Source organism: Mesoplodon mirus, assembly GCF_964341445.2.
Source record: "Mesoplodon mirus genome assembly, chromosome: 2".
Classification (NCBI taxonomy): Eukaryota; Metazoa; Chordata; class Mammalia; order Artiodactyla; family Ziphiidae; genus Mesoplodon; species Mesoplodon mirus.
Window position 1 is genome coordinate 43,911,618 of NC_138977.1, and position 23,586 is coordinate 43,935,203.

At 38.5% G+C, this 23,586-nt stretch overlaps 2 protein-coding genes across 6 annotated transcripts in view; one reads left to right on the forward strand and one right to left on the reverse strand.

Annotated features, from left to right (window-relative positions):
* Positions 1-14,568, forward strand: part of PAQR3 (progestin and adipoQ receptor family member 3) — a 26,898-nt gene extending 12,330 nt beyond the window's left edge. The window contains exons 5-8 of one of the 3 annotated variants that reach the window (XR_014293253.1): positions 2,043-2,133; positions 5,632-5,780; positions 8,639-8,759; positions 14,494-14,568. Coding sequence is in view for 2 of the 3 variants with exons in the window: in XM_082611659.1 (XP_082467785.1) it covers positions 2,043-2,133; positions 5,632-5,774 (234 nt within the window). In the remaining variant the exon portion in view is untranslated. The other 2 variants (XM_082611659.1, XM_082611660.1) reach the window with 2 other exon arrangements.
* BMP2K (BMP2 inducible kinase) overlaps positions 10,177-23,586 on the reverse strand; it is a 126,907-nt gene continuing 113,497 nt past the window's right edge. For all 3 annotated transcript variants that reach the window (XM_082611656.1, XM_082611657.1, XM_082611658.1), the window contains one exon: positions 10,177-15,938. In XM_082611656.1, coding sequence (XP_082467782.1) covers positions 14,521-15,938 — 1,418 coding nt within the window. In that variant the 3' untranslated portion in view covers positions 10,177-14,520. The remainder of the gene's footprint in view (positions 15,939-23,586) is intronic.

The following is a 23,586-nucleotide window of genomic DNA, read 5'->3' on the forward strand; positions in this document are numbered from 1 at the left end:
CTGTAGAGGAGGATTCCCAAGTTTCCAGCTTTGTCATCTGAGGCAGGGATGATGCCAGTAGGAGCAGTTGATTTGTTTGTTTGTTTGTGGAGGAAAAGGAGTTGGGAAGGATTTCTTCTTGGACCTGAGTTTGAAGTACCCGTGGGATGTAAAGGTGGAGATAGGGTCTGGATTTAGCTTAGACTAGTGATGGAGATTTGACAGTCATTACTGTCTTGGTAGCTACAGCCATGGGAGCATATTCCACCCAGCAAGGAAAATATATTGAAAAATAAAAGACAGGGGCTTCCCTGGTGGCGCAGTGGTTGAGGGTCCGCCTGCCGATGCGGGGGACACGGGTTCGTGCCCTGGTCCGGGAAGATCCCACATGCCGCGGAGCGGCTGGGCCCGTGAGCCATGGCCGCTGAGGCTGCGCGTCCGGAGCCTGTGCTCCGCAGCGGGAGGGGCCGCAGCAGTGGGAGGCCCGTGTATCGCAAAAAAAAAAAAAAAAAAAAAAAAAAGACAGTTAGTTATTGTGAGGGAACAGTTGGAGTACATTAGGAAGAGCCTCGGTGAGAATTCCTCAGCATGCTTGAGAAGGGAATTAGAAGTAAGACTTAAGTTCTTAGAGATTTATATAAAAATGCCTTAAGTGTGTGCTAGAGAGTAAACTTGAGAATTTTTAACATAACTAATTATGCCAAGAAATCTAGAAGAAATCGCATACACTTGTTGCAATGGGACCTTTGGAATATAGGGATTTAAATGCAGGTTTTATTCAAAGGAATATATTTTTTTTTACAAGAGAGGGACTAAAAGTAGGCTTACATACTGTCGGCAACAGCATGGTGGAAAGCATCCACATATAAAACAAAAGAAAGGAAGTCTGTGGTGTAGTGAACTGAGTGATATGATCTGGCTATTTTGCCAACTTGAGGATGATGGTGATGCTTTCTTTATAAGATTAGGAAATTGGGAGAAAGGTGAGATAGTAGTGAGGAATAACTTCAGTGATTCTAATATCTGTGAAAACATTGTTTTTCTGACAGTTTCGATGTCCAGAAAATAGAATGGGGAAGTGCCACTCTAGATTTAATTCTAACCAGAAATGAATAGCTAATTACTGACATAGAAGTGAGTGAAATTTTGGGATGAGGGAAACACATCCTTTTATGCTTATGGTGACAAAGAAAGAGAACCAGACCCATTAAGCCAGTAGATTTTGAAGAAATTCAGAAAAGGGAAGAGAAAAAAAAAGGAACAATCCTGTGTTCAGCAAAAAAAGATGGAAAGAGAGGCACATAACCAAAGATGAAAAGCTCCAAAGAGCTAATCCTGGGAGGCAGGGTGAAGCTGTGTTCTAGAATGTTTGCAAAATCTGAGGTTGATTAGTCTGAGGATATAGGATTTAGGGAAGGGGGCCCATGATGATTCTCAAATATCTGTTAGAGGGAAGAGAAATAATTTGTCTTTATTTCTTAAATGGCTTCTTGGTAAATTAGGTTTATAACCAGAATTAGGAACAGCATGTATAAATTAGAGCTGGCTGATTTTCTTAGAGCAAGGAAAAGCTTTCCAAGAGAGCTGTGAGATGGACTGCTTTGTAGAGTAGTATTCAAGAGAGCCATTTATCTGGGATGGTGGAACAGATTTCATTGTTGGGCCAAGCCTCTTGGCTCTTTTCCAGCCACAAATCCCTGTTTAGTCTCTCCTTATTCAGCTGGCAACTCCATTCCCATATGTATTCCACCCAGGCACCTATGTTGGAGATGGAGTTGGACGCCCTTAGGACCTAAACTATGTTGAAGCTTTAGCTGCCCTGGTGCCCTGACCTTTAGCGTTGTCTCTGTGTTCCAGTCCTCTGGACTGCTTCCTGAAGTATTGAGAGCAAGCTTTCTCTCATTGGAGACTGTCCGCAAAAGCAATTCAGATTTAACACACTTAAATCCCACCTATGAATTCTACTCCTGTGTGTTGTCTAATTCTATGAATTAGATGTATAAGAAATTGAGAATTCAATCACAGTAGGCAAGATCTGTGAAAAAATATGTTTTGCTTTTCAGGACTTTGCACCCCGTGTAATTGTGATGTATGTGATTGCTCTTCTTGCTTTCCTATTCTACATTTCCAAAGTTCCAGAAAGGTATTTTCCAGGTACGTATCACTTGTATAATGGTTTTCTAACTTTATTCTAAATATATAGTGGAGGTATATGTTTCAGAGCATCAAAACTTAGATTTTTTCCCAATATTATTGATTATAGAATGGCTCTTCTCTTCTCAAATGTTATCTAAAACTTGAACTTTCTAATGGCTTTCACAAACTTTGTCTTTCACTGTCACCGTATGAGTTGAGTCCAGTAGATAGGGTCACCACCATTTCACAGTTATGAACTCCCAGCCACTGCTTTTTTGTGGAGCACTAGTTAGCAATTACCATTTACTTCTTTGTATACCAGCTTATGCTTAAAAATTAATTTATCAGTATATGTGCGAGATCCAAAAAAAAAAAAAAAAAAAGAGGCAAAGGAAAATAACAGGATAATGAAAAGCCAGGTTTAGGATTACTTCATAATGTATCTATTGTAAGTTTCTATAAAAGAAAGCCCATCAGTCTGGCTTTCAGCTTCCTGGCACCCAGTGGTAAGAGGAAATTAATCTAAGTTAAGGGTCTTCATGTCCCCAAGATACACACAATCCAGGAACTTAAGAGGACAGATTTCCCTGCTTCTTCAGTCCAGAGGAAAACGTCTTCTGATAGAAAATAACTAAGAGGACACTGGGTAGAGTGAATAATGTTCTCCACAGCATGTATTTGCTTGTTTAGGAGCTTCAGCTCTGGAGTCAGACTGCTTGGGTTCAAATCCCCCGTCAGCCACTTTCTAGCTGCATGAGCTAAATAAGTGACATAAGCTTTCTCAGCCCAGTTTTCTCTTCTGAAACGTGAAGATAATACACTTCTCTCTTGGGGTCACTGTGCAGATTAGATGAGAACGTGCACATGAAACGTTTAGCCCAGTTCCTCACGAGTAGCGAGCACTCAGTAAATCTTAGCAGTTGTTATCATGATGCCCCTCAACCCCAGTTTCATAAATGAAATATGTGGCTTAGGAAGGGACAGAATGATGCAAGTCCAGGTGACCTTTGGCTCAAGTCAAGAATAACAAGAGGGGCTTCCCTGGTGGCGCAGTGGTTGAGAGTCCGCCTGCCGATGCAGGGGACACAGGTTTGTGCCCCGGTCCGGGAAGATCCCACATGCCACGGAGCGGCTGGGCCCGTGAGCCATGGCCGCTGAGCCTGCGCGTCCGGAGCCTGTGCTCTGCAACGGGAGAGGCCACAGCAGTGAGAGGCCCAGGTACCGCAAAAAAAAAGAATAACAAGAGACATAAGGCAGTGGTCTTTCGGTTTGGGGGCCAGAAGTAGGAGAGCAGTTTAAATTCACATTGCAAATTGTCTTCCCTTCCTCCTGGGTTAAGAACCTCTTCCACAGTGAATCAAAGGTAGGATTGTGCCGCTCGTCATGTGTGTTGGGGAAGAAGAAAGGATGAGAAACCCCGAACTAGAGAATGAATAGACTGCAGAACCTCAGGCATTCCTCTCTGCACTTGACTTTTCTCCACTGAGTTTTAAATAAGGACGGACTACAAAGAAGAACCTGAATATAAACATTAGGATTTGGGAACATAACTAGGACATGTCCCTGAATTGAAGACCACCCATCTGCCAGGCAGGGTCAGAATTCTCCTCAGAAAAAAACAGTTTTGGTAAAATACATTTTTGTATCACTTTATTAATAATTATTTTATTATTTCTTCTTCATCATAGATGTAGAAAATTAACCAGTGAAAGTTGTCTGCACTCTGTGATTATGGCCATAGTGTTTTTAGGCCTTAAAATATTCAGATCAAAAGTTCCTACTTGGGGACTTCCCTGGTGGCGCGGTGGTTGAGAATCCGCCTGCCAGTGCAGGGGATTGCAGGGTTCGGCCCTGGTCCAGGAAGATCCCACATGCCGCGGAGCAACTAAGCCCGTGCGCCACAACTACAGCTACTGAAGCCCGTGCGCCTAGAGCCTGTGCTCCGCAACAAGAGAAGCCACCGCAATAAGAAGCTGGCGCACCACAGCGAAGAGTAGCCCCCGCTCGCCGCAACTAGAGGAAGCCCGCGTGCAGCAACGAAGATCCAGTGCAGCCAAAAATAAATAAACAAATTTATTTAAAAAAATTTTTTAAGTTCCCAGTTGTCTAATATAGGGCACCTATAAAAGGTCAAACGTTATGTAACTTAACTTTTCTCAAGATGAGCTTGACATAAAACATGCCCCATGTAGCTGAATGTGTGCAAGTACAGGTACATTTGAGCAAAGATACAGAGATCATAAAAAATGAAACATTCCTTGTCTGGCCCGTCCTCATTTATTACCTGGCTCTAAAGAGAAACATGTTGTAGTGGTGGTGAGATGGTGGGTGAATACTGTGAAATCAAAAAATTTAAACCTAAGAACTTACTTTCAGCTCAGGTTAATTTTTTTTTAGTATATAAACATCACAGTGGTATTTGATGGGTTAAGGGATCCCCAAGATGTCCATGGACAGAATTCAGTGAATCTGTAATACTTGTATTACAAACTAATCAGTTTTCTTTATAATCCTCAGTGTTTTATGCTTTAAAAATGAGTCTGTGAGCGTCACTAGGCTGTCAGAGTGTTCCATGGCACCAAAAAAAGGCTAAGAACCTCCACGGAAAAGATCCTGTTGACTTATACTTTAAAATCTACTTACTATACTGATTATTATTCTTGGTAAGAGAAGACAGAGAAGGTTAGAGAATATTTATAGGGTTGGCCAAAAAGTTCGTTCGAGTTTTCCCATAAAATATTACAAAAACCCCGGTACATTACATGACCATAGAAGCACCATGAGTAAGAAAAAATTATTTACATTTAAATGTCTATGGCTCTGTATTTTGTTATTTATTTTGTTGTTTTCCAAGATGCTTCCCACATGTTAGTTAATTAATCTCCTTGGAATTTAAACTTGTTTAACCACAAAGAGAAATGAAGTAATTTTCCTACGTTGTATATGAACTAATCAGCCTTAGTTAATTAACTCATTACTAATTACATTTTGCAGATTGTTCCATTAGTCTGATAGCACAAGATTCAGGTCTGAGCTTTCTCCTTACACACCTGCTTAAAATAAAAAGTGCTTCAAGTAGACTTATACCCAAACACAACCGTGCATCTGCTTCATACCTATTAAACTCCATGATTTGTAGCACTAATATCCTTTGCTTCTCTCATGTAATGTCTTTTCTTCACCCGGTGTATAAGTTGAGACATGGGAGACAAAAGGTCAAATTCCTGAAATTAACCACATCTTGATTTTGAAAAGACATTTGGAATAGTATTTCTAAAATTCACCAGTATACTTAATGAATTTAAAACCTTACAGTCAGACTCAAATATGAATTAACATTGTTTTAGAAAACATTTCAGTCTGAATTAATCTCCAGTTGGTCTCCAGGTACTCTGAGACTGCCAAAATCTTTTTGCTGCTCAGTCATATTTCCAGGGCCAGAGATGGAAATATATTTTTATTTTAATATCAAAATAATTACAGTCAATATTCTTTTCTCTCTACTTTCCCTTCCAGGACAACTAAACTACCTCGGATCAAGCCACCAAATATGGCATGTCCTTGCAGTAGTGATGTTATATTGGTGGCATCAGTCAACAGTATATGTCATGCAGTACAGACATAGCAAGCCTTGTCCTGACTATGTTTCACATTTGTGAATTCAGGTATGGCCACCTGGTGTATTCAGTTATTAAGCAATATATAACGGGGAGTTGTATACCCCAGTATTTCTAAGATTCCCATTAGTTTTTCCTTTTCCCTCTAGTTTGATGTATCATGAGTAATACTTTATAAAAATGGAAAAATATACTTGGGGATCTGTAAGAGTAACTGTTTTATGGGCCCTTAAGACTACTAATTTGCTGCTTGTACAGAAAGTGAAAATTAGTTGGCATTCATAACAAACATCTGAATGACAATCAATGTGAAGCCAGTGTAGAAATAGTACTCCTTTTACTGAACACCAGCTTAACTTCCTTAGGAAGGGCTCACCTCCATTATAAAATGGAGTCCTCTTGTGTGATTCCTTTAATAGGAGATACTTAGAGTAGATGATCAATTTTAAGTGCCTAATCAAGGCAAGGTTTGCGATAGCCTGTGTTTAACACAAGCTGATAGTGATTTTGAGTAATCACTAGCCTGTCAATGGATGGTTTGTGAGAAACCGGCACTTAAGATATTATTTCCTTCAGCTGTAGGTTCTCTTCTCCCTAGGAACATTGGATTTTTTAGTTTGCTAGAACAAAAACTTTAAACCCCTTCTCCTTTAAGTTGAGAGAGGTGTTGAGAAAGGGAAAAGAACTTGCATTGTCATTTCCCATCAGATAAAAGTCATGTTAAGGGCTTCCCTGGTGGCGCAGTGGTTGAGAGTCCGCCTGCCGATGCAGGGGACACAGGTTCGTGCCCCGGTCCGGGAAGATCCCACATGCTGCGGAGTGGCTAGGCCCGTGAGCCACGGCCGCTGGGCCTGCGCGTCCGGAGCCTGTGCTCCGCAACGGGAGAGGCCACAGCAGTGAGAGGCCTGCATACCGCAAAAAAAAAAAAAAAAAAAAAGTCATGTTAAGAACCGATTACATGACCAGGCAACAAATTCTGTGGTCTAAAAACCAAGTTATTAGCCATTTAAGCTTTTCAATTTCAAATATTATTTAATTCCATATAATTGAGCTCTTGCCAGTAGACGGTAGATTTGAGGTTCCAAAATTCCTATAACAGAAGACTTTCACTTCTCTTGAGTTTGCAGTCTTCACTTTCCTGGTGATAGGGGTTCCCAGGTACATGGGTGCTACTTTCAAGGGCATAGAATCCAGATGGCCCAGTTCTTGACCCTGAAATGAACCTTAAGCCTTAGAACAAAGTCATGCAGATGCCCCAGTTGATGACATGATTATTCACCTGTGCTCTGGTCTTTCTCTGTTTATGCATGTGTTGGTATTGCACTGATAACTCACAGTATTGATATACACTATCTAATATTTGGGCCTGAAACTGCATTGTATATACCTAAAAAACAGATCTCGCTGCCCTATTATACAACATAGCACTCTTGTTCTCTGGTCTTTTCATATGCATAAGTTAAATCCCATAAAGCAGTCATTCATAAAAACATGTTGTCTATTGGAATATAAAATATTACCCAAGTTTCTTAATGGGTTGACATGAACTGCTTTAAATACTGGTGTATCTTCAGAACATTGGAACTTCTAAGTATCAGGAGGTGTTGATTGATGGTGAAGCTTATTCCCAAAATGTCGTTTATACATCTGGTATTTGGAATGTTACTTTAACGTGCCTCAGTTTATGCATCTGTAAATTTTGTATTTCTTTTCATTGTAGTGTTTTTGGAATATGAATCCCCCATGCTAGTATCTCAGCAAGGAGAATTCTCCCCCAGTAGGCTAAGGGCACACCACATTATACCCCTTATTATGATGGAACGCCACTTTGAAAATGGCCATTTTACCTCATAGGGCCAGAAATTTGATTCATATGTTAAGTGAAAGAAGATTTTAGTGAAATGATAATAGGATATATTTTCCCTAAAGCATCCCTTATTGGCTTACATGGTATTACTGCTTTTAAACAGATATTTTGTCATTTTGGTCAAACAGAATATACTGTGTAGTTATAATTAATATAAAAAAGGAGAAGTCTAGTTATTTTAGGTCTGGTGCCATTTTTTTATTACAAAATCTTCTCAAAATAAAAACATATTGAACTTTAAATTTCATTTTCTTTTAATTTTTAGAAATAGTCTTTTGTTATAGTGTATGAATTATTTAATACTTGCCATCTGAATTAATCGATAAAAAGACCATACTTTAAGACTGTTCTTGAATTTGAAAAGCATACAGGTCTGACTGTAAAGGAGAACTAAATTATACCATGTAAACGTTTCATCTTTTTATGAAAATATTAAATATTGTAAGAAAGTTCTTTTTATCTTTACTGTAATGTACTTATTATAAAGTAGGGAATGAATGAATGTGGATTGCTGTCAACTATAAACACTTCTGTATATCAGCATTTATTGACCACCTACTGTGTGCACATCACTACTGGCAAAATTTTTAAGACATTGTTAACATTAAAGAATATTTAAAAATTGCCTATGAATCTGAGCCTTGTAATGTATATTTATTTTTGTTTTGTAGATTTATTAAAATAAGATTAAAAGTACACTATTCAGCTACAGTACTAAAAAAGACTGGTTTTAATTTTACCAGTGTGTAAACTATAAAAGCTCTTTACCTACAGATTTACATTTTAAAATTATTCATGGCTGTTTTAAATTGTCTATAGTGATTTGTAAGGTTGTAGTTAACTCATTTAAGAGAATTATCTTTCTATATAGAACCATTTTCAAATAGCAAGACAGTGCTTGTCTTTCTTGTTACACTGAGTGCGGTTCATGAGCTGCATGGCAAAATATGTATTATGTAAATAAACTGGGTTTACTAAATATGTTAAGTGCTGCTTGTCATTCTTTATAATACATAACAGCTTCACAATCATATTTTAGAATCAGGAATGAAGCTTCAGGGAATGTGTGTCACATCTTAATGGCATCCCGCCTGGACAGAGTAACCGATTTGAAGATTGTGATTGACTGGCATAAAGCTGTACAACTCTCCATTTGGCAGGTACCTACCTAGAGATATCCTTTGCCCTGCATTAAATATCAAGGGGCAAAGCCTGCATTTCTGGATTCCTGCTGAGCTGAGTAGGTCTGTATTCACTTGTAATCACCATTCCGGGTAATTTTACCCCTGCCAAAGTGTGTGCAGTGAAGAATCAGCTCAGCTATTAGGGGAGGGGCAGAAGTGTCTTTTACATGCATTTTCACAATAACTGTGTTTACACTGGAAAGAGCTACGGATGCTATTGGGTACTAGCATCCCCTGAAATTCTGTACCGTAATTCCTTCGTAGGATAGCAGGAGAATGATCCAAAACTGAAACTACCTTTGAGAAAACATTTTCAGAAAGGAGAGGTAGCAACAGTGAGGGTCTCTTATGAACAGTGAAACGTCCATCCTTAAGATAACAGGAATGATAGCCACCAAGGTCTAATCATGCTCTACAAACCTGGGATCAAAAACACTGCAGAACACACGTGTAAATTCAGTACTGCCAACTATCTAAAGCAAAAGTGAACTATCATCTTTTTAAATGTGCAACAAATAAAACTTCAAAAGCTCATGCTTTCAACAGGATAATATTAACTACATCTTACATATGATGCTGGAGCTGGACTTCCTTAAAGAGGGATGTGCTTACGCAAAATAAACAGCTCTGACTGCAGCATATATTCTTCTCGAAAGAAGTTAACTATAACTGAATTTGAACAGTGGCACATTCCCACACTGTTCTTTTCAGATAACCTTTATCATCGGGTATTTTGCTTTGTACCATTTATTAAAAAGAAACAAAGCCCTTATTTTTCCACATAACTTTAGGTAAATGTTACTACTTCCGAAAAAAAAAGTTCATTTCTAACAAATAAGTTGAATCTTTCCACGAGCCACCAATCTAAAACTCCAGTTTGTGGAATAATACATAAGATAATATTGCAATCTTGACGCCAGACTTAGTCCATCAATCCAATAAACAGGTTTCTCTTTAACAAAGCCTCTTTTCTGACATACTCAAGGACTACAGTATTTTATTTAAAACTAAATATTTTTTAACAGTTAAAATGTCACCAGTTTTTAAAGAAAGAGTTTTAAAAATAAATTATATGTAATGCAAAAACTATGCCAAACATTCAAAAGGTGCTTCAAAGTCTTATGTTTTTGCCATACCTTCATCATTGTAAGTATCAGTAATTGTAATCCCTGAACAAGTTGTGTTATTGTTTTTGGAGTATAAATGCTAGGTCAAAATGTGTTTTCTTACTTAAATCCAAAGCTGTGAGCTCCTTAGAAGAGAGATCTAATCTTACTCATTTTTCTATTCCATTAGCTGGTGCATAATAGGTGCTTAATGTCTGTGGTGTAAATGAAAGAACTGACTAGAAGTTTGCATCCAAAACTTTTAATAAGATGACAAATAATGAAAAACTCTGAAGTCACTGATTATAAAGAATATGCAATCCATTTGGGATTTATTGCATTTAAAGAAAGCAGATTATTAAAACAGTAGGTATGATAAATACAGTAAGAAAATAACTTTAAATTTCAAACAAAACAAAGTGAATGAGGGACAGGATTCAGTCAATAAGAATAAGCAATGTAAAGGCAATATAGTACTAAAATCAGTTAGTGCTTAATTAGATAATAGGAAGAAAAAAAAAGCAACTGATTCTGTCTTATAACAGTTTTCCAGCTGTATGTGAGGACTGAAGTTAACTTTAGAAAGTATGTTTTCAACAATTAGAAATATAATAAAGATGTAAATCAGATTTATTAAAAGTTAAAGTTATTTGCTTAGTGGTACATAAAAGGCTTCAGAAAATTCAAGTTTAACAAAAAATGGAAGTGTAATCAAAGAAAGTGCACTTAAAGCTGTTTGCCAGCAATTAAAAAGTAGCTTACTATTCTGCTTACTATTAGATGACTTTTCAATCACAAAAAGAGCGTAGGAATAAAAACAATTCTCTTTCAAAAGTAGTACAATAAATTTTTAAATAAAAATAACCCCAAATGATGGCCGTTTGCATTTTCATCTGTCTACCTTATTCTTTTAGTGGCTTTTGTAAACCCTCACCAGGAGTGAATGTTCCTTTAGTAATGATTGTGGTTGCAATTCCATTTAAAATTTAAAAATTCACATTAACTCCACAGTAGAGAGGTGTAACATGTACAAGTATGTGTGCGTCTATATATTTACCCTAATATATAAACACCACTGTGTATAAAAGTTTTCAAATAAACTATCATTATGTTATTCTCACAGTAGATCTGTCAGCTCAACATTAGACCTAAAATGCGTAATTTTGCTAAAAAAAAAAAAGGAAGAAAATGTTTACTGCACATTCTATATATATTAAAACAAATGTACCCGAACTCCTCAGAACTAGTGATACTAATACACGTGTACCTTCTAGCAATGCTGATATGAAGTACCACAACCTAAAATAAACCAAGCAGAGAGGCTGAATAGTAGGAAAACTACTCTGCCTGATGAACACCAGAGTAGAGGAGGGGGCTCCACCTTAGTATTTCCCACCAGCAAGATGAGGACAGCAGTCTATCACTGTCAAACAATAAACAGGGTAGGATCAAAAGCTGCTTCTATCTACAATTCCAAATAATGTCATAACTGTGCCCACGTACACACACACACACACACACACACACACACACACAGGGATGGGGCGCATCAGTGGAAGAATCACACTCTTTCCCGATGGATACTTTTGAATAAACATTCTAGTCAGTTAACTTTTCATCCAGCCTACAACCTCTCCTCCTCTGCCTCATAGCTATACCAAGCAACTTTTGTGTCTTAGCAGATACATTCCTCAGTGCCATGAAAACTGATCTTTTTAACACTAACATTTTGCTGAACTGATAATATTAAAATAAGCAAATGGTCCACTTTTAAAAAGATGATTCAAAATCAATAAGCATTATTAAAGCTGTTAGGACAGAAATAACTTTGGCCTCAGACTTTTGCTAGCTTCATAATATTTTACTTCCCTTAGTGATGTTCAAGTATTACAGGTTTAGAGTTATGACTACTTTACATGCTAAAGAAGCACAGAGGACAACTGATTAATAGGAACACGATTTCTTTTCAACTTTCCTTCCTTAAGCAAGAATTGGACCATCCCATAATAGAGCCAAACTTTTACTGAGTGCTGTGTACCAAGTATGTGTTAAGCTCTTTCACACATCTTGTGAGCTTTATTCTCATAATTCTCATAAGGGAATTACCTGGGCATCAGCTGTGTGGAGTGACTTACATCCTAACAGTAGTGGGAAAACATGATGGGAAATGGAAAGCAACCCTACTCCTGTACTCCTTGGGAAAATGCCTCTACTTCAACACAAAGGAATCTCCCCATTTCTCTCCCATTGGGTCCCCTACTAAGTCCTAAATGTCTCTTCTGAGCTATAATCTCAAGGGAAAAGTCACTGGGCTGTGATATAATGAACATAAGAAGGTAAATATTTTAAACAGTGTCAAAGTGTTTCCTTAGGATTTATCTAGCATTATAAGCCAAAGTGTCTATCAGTATCTAAATCATTTAAAATTATTCAGTGTATTGAAAAACAACTGTAAGCAAGGCCTTGGTATCAGACAGACTCTAGGTATTTCATGTTTACATCCCAAGGAAACCATACTAGTTCATCCCTACCCCTTCTAAATTAAGAAACTCATGAGGTCTAGCAGAGACCAAGGCTAAGGACTAAAATAGTCAAAGAAGCATACTGTGTATACATCAACCAACAGATTTCATTAAAAAACATTCTGTTTGATACAAACCTACTGTAGTTCATGAATTTACTACGTGTAATCATCAACTCTCCACTTTTAAAAGAAAGTATCACTTGAATCTACTTTGTAAAGTTTTAAAGCACATCTACTTGAGCATTTGCATTAGCAGTATTAATCAACCTGAGAATCAGAAAAAAAAAAAAAGGTGCAAACATAATATTTGCCTTTGGCACAAGGACAAGTAACTGGTGCACTTGGGCTCTAAAAGTACAGCTTTTAAGCAGTAATGAATGTCATGCTTGGTCTGCCTCTGCTTCACTCTGATTCACATACTGCTTCCCCCTTTGTCCACAAAAGTTGTATCTGATTTAAAACATAAAAAAGAGAGAAGCAATAAAAAATAGATGGTTTAGTTACATATACTTTGCTTCTTCCCAAATTTAGAACTGTGAAAACAGGCAAATAGCTCAACCCAACCAGGGCACTATAATTAAGAGATTCTAGTAAGATTACTCATAAAATACATTTTAATTGAGCTCAAAGAGTTAATTTAAAATAGAGCAATCGAGGAGAGTGCCAGTTGAAAAGAGTTTTCACCCTTTTTTTTTGTAAATAGCTTTAATGGTTCTAGAAACCTCTAAATGTTAATTTGATAGGGAAGGACCGTTAATTATAACTTAAAATAGTTGGAGACACAGGAAGCACAGATACTCTATTCACATTAATTCATAGACGTGATTTCTATCTTATTAAACAACTTCTATAAAACCTCAAGTTTCTAATTAGGATTTGTGATGTTAAAAAAAAGGCAATTTGGTAGCTGGGTTCTTTTCACTAAAGACACAATCAGCTAACTAGCAGAGTGGAGATGCTAGCCCCTGGTCATCTGACACCTCACAGCCACTCTCAGATCTCCTGTTACTAGTGCAGAGGTATTTGCGGCAGGATGCGCGAGTCCTGCCCGTAAGGCTTTGTGGGTTTCGCTGTTCTGTGCACTTTATTAAAACTACTCCACCCTCCAGACCTAACTCAGAAATTGCTGCTCACGACTTGGGGAATAGTTGGCGAAGGTGGTAATTTAATAAAGCACATTATTAAATGCAACATGATTTTACATTGTAAACGTCTCAAAAACTCAGGGTTTTAGCTACATATTTTTCCCTAAAATAAAATTTCTATATGACCCTTGTCCTCACTCCCAGTTTTTCCAATAATCTGCTTTACTAGGGACATGATAAATTTTGAGCAAGAAGCCATTCAAAACCAGAACATAAAGTGTTCCTGAAGTAGAGTGGTTTTTTCTTTGTATCATTTTTTTTCTCTACATTTTTCCACCTGTCAGATATCTATCTTTAGTTTTTGTTCAAGGTGTCTACATAGATATTCCTTATTAATGGCACTTGTTTTTTTTAAATGAAACAGTTTTAGGCACAACAGTCAGTGACCTCTGGCTCCGCTTTGTAGAGAAAGGTGTAAGGACTAAAATCTCTGCACTCTCCAGATAATAACTTTCTCATTCTTTATGAGAAGTGGATTTTTTTTTCCCCAGTGTGGAAATTAGAAGAGACCTTAAAAAAAATCCACAAATGCAACCTGTGTATGTACAAACAACCTTAGTTTTAAATGCTGGATTGTGGAATGAGCCTCGGATACGCACACAAAAGTGACATTCTGTTATAAAAGTAAAGCTGCAGCTTTCCAGTCCCTTTGCAGGGACCACACGACTGGAAAGGGCCCACACGCTTTCCCTGGATTTCTGTGCCTTCACGTCTGCAGCTGAAACCCCAGGTTAGAGCTTGCCATTTCACTCCCTTTGCTCCTGCGTGGAAGAGACGTGGAGTTGCTACCCTGTGCAGATACATCCTTTTTCTATTTGGTTTATTTAAAAATCACCTATTCTGATTGACCTGTAAGAATGAATGATATAAAGAGCTATACAAATAAATTTTCTTTCAAATTCATAAAACTATTCATACGTTTTTCTTGGAAACAGGAGTTAATAACAAGAGTCAGAAGTTATCTACTGTTTAGAAGGAAACGGAGCAGCACCGAATGGGTCCAATTCGACTGGCTGGGCCTGTTGGGACTGATGTGAGGTGACGCTTTGCACCACGAGTTCTGTAAAGGGCACGGCACCAAAATCATCCATTTTCAACGCATCTGCCCCGGGGAACGACCCGTGGAGTGAATTCGGCCTGGGCCGCCCGGGCAGGACGGGGTTGTGGTCGGCACGGATGTCGCTCAGGCCCTGATGCGGGGGGTGCCACGGCAGGTCCGGAGGGTGGAACGGCTTGGCCCCGAAGGGGTCCAACAGACCCTCATCGGCTTGCAGGACGTGCCCTCTGTCCTTCCCGTCAGTCAGGGCAACGCTGATGTTCTCCTTGGAGTCCGAGATGGTCAGAAATTCATTGCTGCTCTGGGAGTCCCGGCGGCCCACCCTCTTGTGCCTGCGGGCCCTCTCTGGGGTGCGGTAGGCGGGCTTGGCCGGCTTTTTGGCGCCGGTGGGCGTGCCGTGGTGCCGCTTCCCGTTACTCTTGGCCGCCTCCTGCTTCGTGCGCCTCTGGCGGGAGGAGAGTTTCTGCAAGCTGCGCTGCTTGACTTTTTGCTGCTGACTGCCGGTTATCTCCTCAAAGGGCACCAGCCCAAAAAGGTCCTCGTTGCTGTCGCTTTTACTTGCTGATGTGGGCAAGGGCTGGAACGGAGTGGAGCCAAATATATCCACACTCTGCGGACGAGCGGGGAGCGCGGGCGCGTCGGGCACGGGCACCTTCTTGCTGAAGGGCGCCTTGGTGAAGACATCGAACTCCTCGGGCTCCAGCCCCACGGCGGGAAGCCGGCTCTCGGGGGAGGGGTCCTTCTCCGGCTCCCCTTGGCGGGGCTGTTGAGCACGCGCAGCAAAGAAGGGGACGGCGCCAAAGACATCAAACTCCGGTCTGGGAGTCCGCGCCCCGACGTCCGAGGGTAACTGGGTGGGCGTGAGGACTGCTGCACTAGGATCCTGGATCGCTCCGCTGCCAGATGTGTCTCTGTAGACCGGGCTGGCGTCGCTATACTTGGCTTTGGCCTGCTCGTAATCCGAATCGGAGCTGTGTTTCTCTTCTTCTTCCTCATCTTCAGAATCCATAAGCAGAGGCCTGTGACCCAGATTTTCCGGCTCAGTATCGTCGTCGTTAAAATCTCCTTGTTCTCCCTGAAGAACTTCTTCATCCTCTTGCTCTTCCTCTTCGCTGCTCTTAGGAGAAGGGGGATCTGATTCAAAATCACTCTCAGATTCATCATTCCCCTTTTGCACTTGACCGTGTACTGATGAATTCTCTGAGGTTTTCTTTCCAGTCCGGTGGTCTTTAGATACTGGGCTTGCTTTTGTATTCTTGATAGGGTTTTCAGTGCTATTTTCTTGATTCATGGATGAATGTTCAACTTTCTTTTCAGGAGAACCTGCAGATTCAAAGAAAAATTATTGTATCATTCTAATGCATTTCAAAAACCATTTGCAGTAAACATTATGTACTAACACAAAGCATTACAGATCACTGTAAGGGCAGTTCTTTATCATTAGGCTTGGGGGATACACCTGGCCTCATAGTCGATGGTTAGGTCCTTCAGTGCAGACAGACTTGTCTCTCTACCCTACACACTACCTACTCACCATAGGTGCTCACTGACAGCTAAGTCTTCCTTACAGTACCCAGAATAGGACTCTGAATACAGTACACAAGCACATTTTCTTCTTCCACCTTCAAAATAAGATTATCTAGTCAGTTGCCCTGCTCAGATCCCATGTTTACCCGACAGCCTTCTGCTTCTATTTCAACTCTGTTATAAAGTTTTCCCACAGAGATCAGCAAGCATAAATAGCTTATCTGCTTAGTTATGTTTCGCTGTGTAATTTTTAAATTGGCATTCTGGTGTTTTTTTGTAAACAAGTATCTTATGAGTTGGGTTGACATGAGTGCATCCCCATAGCCTGATCAAAACTAAGGACCAGCTACTGAACTGAGACGGTACCAAGGATATCTGCCTTCCCTAGATGCCATACCTATACTAATAGACATTACATTAAAAGCATGTTACTTTAATAAAAATCTTAACTATCAGTATGTTCACTGTATGATAGGTAATAAAATTGCATCAAATACAGTACTCTACAATTTCACTGTATGATATACAGTAAAGATAAACAGTATGTTAGTTTACATGAAAATATACAGCCCTCCCAGTACACTGGTGTACTGACTTTCCAGAGGCAGGAAACAATTTGAATTGATCCAACCACATATCCATTTATCCCTTCCCCTCTAAGATCAGATATTTTCAAAACAATTAGCTAGGGTTGGAAGTATAGTCTTTAGTCATGGAAACTAATTATACCTTATGATGGAAGGACCATTTCTTTTGCGTTATTAACACAGTGGTCTCCATGGCACAGGACACCTCTGAGTTATTTCCTTCTCTTTGAAAGTCAGCACTGTTGTCTTTCCCACCCCTCTGACTATTCCCTCTTGGTCATATTTGTAGAGACTTCTCTTTCACTAACATCTCCTTAAACATGGATGCTCCCCAGGGTTCTATCCTTGGCTGTCTTTCTCCCTCTGCATGTCCTGCCCTGGGTCCTAACTACTTGTATGTTAACCAGCATTTACACAGTAATGAGTGGACCTCTGATTCTTACCATGAATACTCATCTGTCCTATTTGTCTAATACTTATCATAAATATGGATCTCCTACCATTACTTCAAATTCAGTAATTTCAAGAGATCATCTTTCCTCTTAAAATGGGTCCTCACCAGTCCCTCTAAATTAGTGAACAACACTTCCATCTACCTACCAAGTTCTGCAAACTAGCAGAAATCTACATATCATATTCCCTCTTCCCACCAAACAGTGTTTCTAAAATCTCTGGAACCGGGTCCCTCCTCTCCCTCTGCCAGCTGTCTCTCCCATCCCCTCCTTATCTTCATCCAGCAACTCCTTAGCCTCTAAACTTGCCGGTCTGCCTCCAGTCCCATATCCCTTTACACTGTCACCAGAATAACCCTTCTGACACACCAATCATGTGGCTACTGCTGAAAACCCCTCAGCGTCTCTCTGAGGAAAAGGGGATCCACCACTGAGCCCTCAGGTATAAACCATTTAGAAGTCAACAGAGGAACCTGCAAAGCCAACAGGGAAGTGCCAGAGAGGAGGACCAAACGCAGGTGAGTGTAATGTTGCCGAAGCTAAGAGAGGAGAGTGTTTCTGGGGGAGGGAGTAGACAACTGCGCAGGGTGATGCAAAGAAGTCCAATGAACTGATAACGGAAACGGCCACTGGCTCGGGTCAGCTCATGCAGGTTGTTGACAACCGTGAAGTGGGGAGTGGGGAGGAAATCTAGTGGGGCTGAGGAGTGAGGGGGAGAGAAGATGTGGAGATTTCTATCAGTTTTACTTAAATACAAATATAATCTTCATCCATTATTCATCTGCCAGTTCCCTGAAACCAGCCAAGAGTTATATGCTGTATCTTTACATATTCATAATAAGCTTATCTTAAGTCCTAACAGATTAAAATCAAATCAAATGCAGATTTTCATTTGACTTCTCCATACAGCATACTTCTGATATTAAAAACAAAGATAACTTTTAGATTAGCTAGAGCATTTATTTTCATGAATTTTTATCCAAAAGCAAAACATGAGATGGCAAAGACTTGCAATCACCCCTGACTTTAGGACAGTCCCTCTAAGATACACGTTAACTTAGTACCTCCTCAGGTACTTACCCACCCACAGAGAGCCACACGGGCACCCCTCTTGCCTGCTCATGGACGCCTCCAGGAACGTTCCAGTATGCTTCCTAAAGTGTCTTCTGCAGAACGCCTATTCCCATAACAAGAACCAAACAGTTCTGTGGTCTCAGGTGCACGAGTTTATGACATGCTGCACTTTACAATGTACCCCTCACCACCACCACTCACCTGGAAAATGCTTATCGTACTAAAGGTGCTGACACATCGTACACAGAAGAATCTGACTGAATGAAGCCTAGGGTTTCCCAAATTTGCTTCACTACAAACACTTTTATTTGTTACATGTAACACCTATTAACCTTTATAAACAATTCTGCAAAAAGCACTTAGGGAAAATGCCGCTCTACAATTTCCCTGGAAAATGTTCCATTTCTAGGGCACAGAGTTCTGTTCCTAGAAATCTTCTGGAACATTTAACATAGGACAAGAGTCCTTCAATTGACCTTCTCTTGGTATTCTTACATTAATCCTCGTCTTCTAAATTAACTGTTTCCTTTATCCAAATGGTCAACATTGCTTTCCAAAACACATTTGTCACTTTCTACTCCCTACTCTGTCTGCCTTTTGTCAGCTTCTCAAAGTTGTATTAATACAGATATGTATTTCTTTGTTGTAAAGTGCTATACAGATCTGCTTTTTAAATTGTCAGTGTGGATATAAATTTGTAGGGTTTCACTTACCATTTTTAATGCATCTTTTACAGGTATCAACATAGTCCATTTAGTAATTCTGATAGAAACATAATAAAACATTGTATGTATAGCATTTAAGTATTTACCTCTAGGTTGTTTTACATCTAGGTTGTTTCTAGTTTTTCAGCATTTTAAACAGAACCATGATCATGCACTTTTTCTTTGAGAGGGGAAAGAAAACCCCTTTTTTAATCATAATTTATCAATTTACTGTTATTCCTTCCTTATGCAAAATCAATACAGAGCTAATAAAGTTAACCTAGTAACAATCTCTACTAAGACCACAGCTAAATCCTCTCTCTACTCTGTTCCCTCATACATGAGGGAATATATAGTATTATGAGAGAATAATATGATAATAACAGGTTCTACTTTGTAGGACTGTCGTAAAGAAAGGACTTAAAATAGTGTCTGACTCAAAAGCACTTGGTAAAATTAACTGTCCTCATCTCCAGAGCAAGGCCAAACTCAATTATCTCATACATCATACACCAACTTCCTACCTACTTTCTGGACCCAATGGTTGAAGATGGATCTAAATGAGAGAGAAGAATAGGGAGGGGGCAGAGAGGAGGGTGCAATTCTACGGCTAATTCAAGAGTGGCTCAGGTCTACTTTAGAAATGGCCAAAAATAAGCAGGCAAACAAATGTATATTTACACACCACAAGGGTGCATTGTGGATCCTGGAAACTATATCTCTGATTTTTAAGTAGCTATAGTTGAGAGCACAATATTAGAAACTTGAAAGGATCACTTTCAAAAAGAACATGAAAAGACACACGCAATGATCTATCCCATCTTTATGGTTTCAGATTACATCCCTGAAAAGTATGGGCAACTGGGGAAATTTCTGGTTGGTGTATACAGACTGGTTTTATTTCTTTTATTGTCGCCCCTTCATAAAACTAAAACAAGCAATCAAAAATATTTATCCAAATTCCTTTTTTCTCCCATATTCTCATAACCTACCCACCCTGACCCTGCTTAAATGTGTCTCTACTTCTCCATCCTTCCACTCCTTCATAAACTAACATAGAGTCAAGAGCAGCAATGGGCCTCTCTGCCAGCATACTAAGAGCAGCTCAAATATGAAGCACCATGAAGCACAATTTTAAGTACAAATGGTTATCTCTCTGTAGCACCTCCTGCTGGGGAAAAGTTAAGCTCCAAAGCTGCAAGTTACAACCATCCTAGATAAAGTTTCACTTTCTGTGACAACAGCCATCCACTTAATTTTCCTCTCTTCACTATGAAGCTATAAAAAACTGAGAAAGAAATGGAAATTAAAGGGGGGAGGGATAAATGGGAGATTGGGATCAACATATAGCACACTACTATATATAAAATCGATAACTAATTAGGACCTACTGTATAGCACAGGGAACTCTACTTAATACTCTATAATGACCGAAATGGGAAAAGAATCTAATAAAGAGTGGATATATGTATATGTATAGCTGATTCACTTTGCTGTACAGCAGAAACTAACACAACACTGTAAATCAACTATACTCCAATAAAAAATTTTTTAAATTATTTCAATATATTCTAAGACTTTTAGTCCTATTCCAAAGGCACAAAAGACTGTCAAAATAAGTATTACAAGTTAGAAAGTTGGTTACCAACTGTACAGTGTACAGTGCTTTCAAATGTGACTTCATAGCTGAGTGCCATCAACTTTTAAAACCTATTTCTTTGGCTAAACATATTTCTGTCATTAAAAAAAAATTCAGATATTCCTACTGTTTGCTCTTGGTGCTAGACTGCTTCTTCCAAGCCGTTAGAGCAAATATTACACATTTGGTTTACCATGAAATTTAAATCAGGATTATTTCACTGCTTAAGTTAATTTCCCAAAAGTATAGCCTTAATATGTTGCCTTATAATTCAATATATCCCAAATCCTAATAATCCCTAGATTTACTGAGATTTGTATTATTAACATAAAAATGGCTGGTTTTCAGGTAGGTAGAAGGGGAGCTGTAATATTTACAATAAGCACCAGGAACATGTATTTAAAGCATAAACAAATGTCTAGAATGTGCCCAGGATCATACCTCAGTTGCATTTTTCTCCATTAAACGATATTGGTAAAACCCTGTAAAATTTCATATATTGACCAATCTTTATTTTTGGCTCTAAGTAGGGCATTCTTCTTTCCTTAAACTAAATACAGTAGAATGATATTTTGATGGCTTCTAGTCAGGATATTTTTATTTCTGTTTTGTGCCTTGGAACTACAGACTGTAAAAATTTCAGCTTTTTGAGTAATCCTCATCTTTTGAGGTTGGGTTTGATTGCAGGAAATAGCCAAAATTGAATCAGAGCCAAATCCTGAGAATAAGGTGAGTGACTAAGATAGACAATGCCGATCTGGGTAAACTATTATGAAGTCTTAAATTCTCGTGTGGCATATAAATTCATCTCTCGAGAACTAGTACTTATTTACGCACATAAATTCTACTTATTCTCACTGCTTTATGGCTTAATATACTTCATATATAGAATTTCAAGATAGTAGTTCAAAGCTAACAAAGTAGTGCTTCAATTATTCAGTACCATCCATAAAATAACAAGCATTTACTAAATAAGTGAAATACCAAATTAACCATTTGGTAACTGTCTATATCAAAATATATAGTATACTTCCCTTACTTCATCAAAGTGTCCTTTGATGACCTGTGTTCTCATTTGGAGTCAGGTATTACTTAGTGTCTCAGTTTCCTCGGCTGTAAAGTAGGGACACAGCAATTATATCTGCCTCAGAGAAATGCAGCGGGGATTAAAGTGAGAATTCAGGTAAAGTGCTTATAACAGTGCTGGCACATTGTAGGTACTCAGTCAAGGGCTATATTATTGCTATTGCCAATGTATTATACCATCATTTCATGATTATTTGTGGAGTACCTACTATACATTTCTAATGGTACTGAGAAATGAATCAGAGAAGATAAAGATAGTAACTAATATTGTCCTGAGTGAAATGCAGTGCCAAGGGGTTTTCCATACATTATTTCTTAACTCCCCACCATTTAAGCTCCCATACAACATTAGGGTGAAAACGTCCTGTAAGGTTTGCTATGATCTTTCCCCTTCAGTCTTATTAAACCACATCTTCAAAAACGTTCCCCTTGCTTTCCATGGCAGAGCGCTATCATGACTTCCTACCACTTCACAATATGCAGTGTTACCAACCAGTGCTCATCCCCTGGCTTTCTGGTTTCTCTTCTCATTTCTTTCTTTCAGTGACCTCAATCCTGTTTCATAGTTTCAACTATATCTTGAAAGCAAAAAACAAGAAGAGATTTTTAAAGACCTAGTCCAATCTCTTTATATACATAAATAATTTGAAACTAGGGAAAAGCTGAATGACTTGTCCAAGTTTAAGGCCATAGTGACTTCTTTGTTGATGACACTAGTTTTAGAACTCTCATCTGTAAATTCTACAATTAAACTACCAGTAGAATATCATCACCAGCAAACATTCAGTATAGCTTAGCACCAACCCCCTACAAAATACAACCAGACTTGTCTTGTGTTCCTTTTGTATCCTGCCTGAAAATTTACAAAAGCTATGCCTGAAAATTTAAAAAAACTAAAACAAAAAAATGAAAAACTAATAGAATGAGCACAGTATTGTTTCTATTTCAGTAAACAGTGTTTTGTTGAACAGTACGATAAATACTTTAACCCTGTAGGGTTAAGTTCTGGAAATACTATAAGGCTTTATCAATAAATGAAAGCATATACAACTTACAAAATCCACAGAAGATAAACATCCAAAAAAGCCTCAATTTCCTCATCTGTAAAATAAGGACAATAATGGAACTTACCTGATAGAGCTGAACATTAATAAAATTCATCTTATCTAGTGAAAGCTCATTAACTATTAGGGTGTGTGAGAGAGAGAAAGTTTAGATTAGATTACCAAAGTATACTTTGATAATGAATTCATTCATCAAGGTATTGTACGGGGCATACAAAGATATGACAATTCCTGACTTCAAGAAACTTATCGTTCACTTTAACAGTTGTGAAACCCATGTACTAATCCTTATTCTAGTCATCTGGAAAATGACTGACAAAGGTATAAACAAATGGGAGGTTCTGAAGAACAAGCTTATCTAACCAAATGAATTTAAGAACATGAATACACCAAGAACATGAATTCATCTATTCCAAGCTCGAGTTTTCATAAAAAGAAATTTCTAGATGTTAAAAGTTCAAAGACATCATAGTCTTACGCAGTCCAAAAGATGACTCCAAACTCAAAAGCTAAAATTTATTATCAATTTTCATAGACTTTCATATACTTATTATTAGTATTCTTTTAAACAAATACTTTGTGAAAAGAATGAGATCCTGGGTAATGCCACACTATTTTAAATAAATACTGCAAATGTGTTCTTAAACCACATAAATGAACCTTTATAAACTATATCAAAAAATACAAAATATTTAGAATACGTCCAAAACAATGTGGGGAGAGGGGCATATTTGCATCATACTATTCATATTACCATTCTTCTAATCAGGTTTCCATCTTTTAGAGGACAGTTCTTTTAGTTATAAAACAGGTGGTACATTTTTAATCACATAAGAAG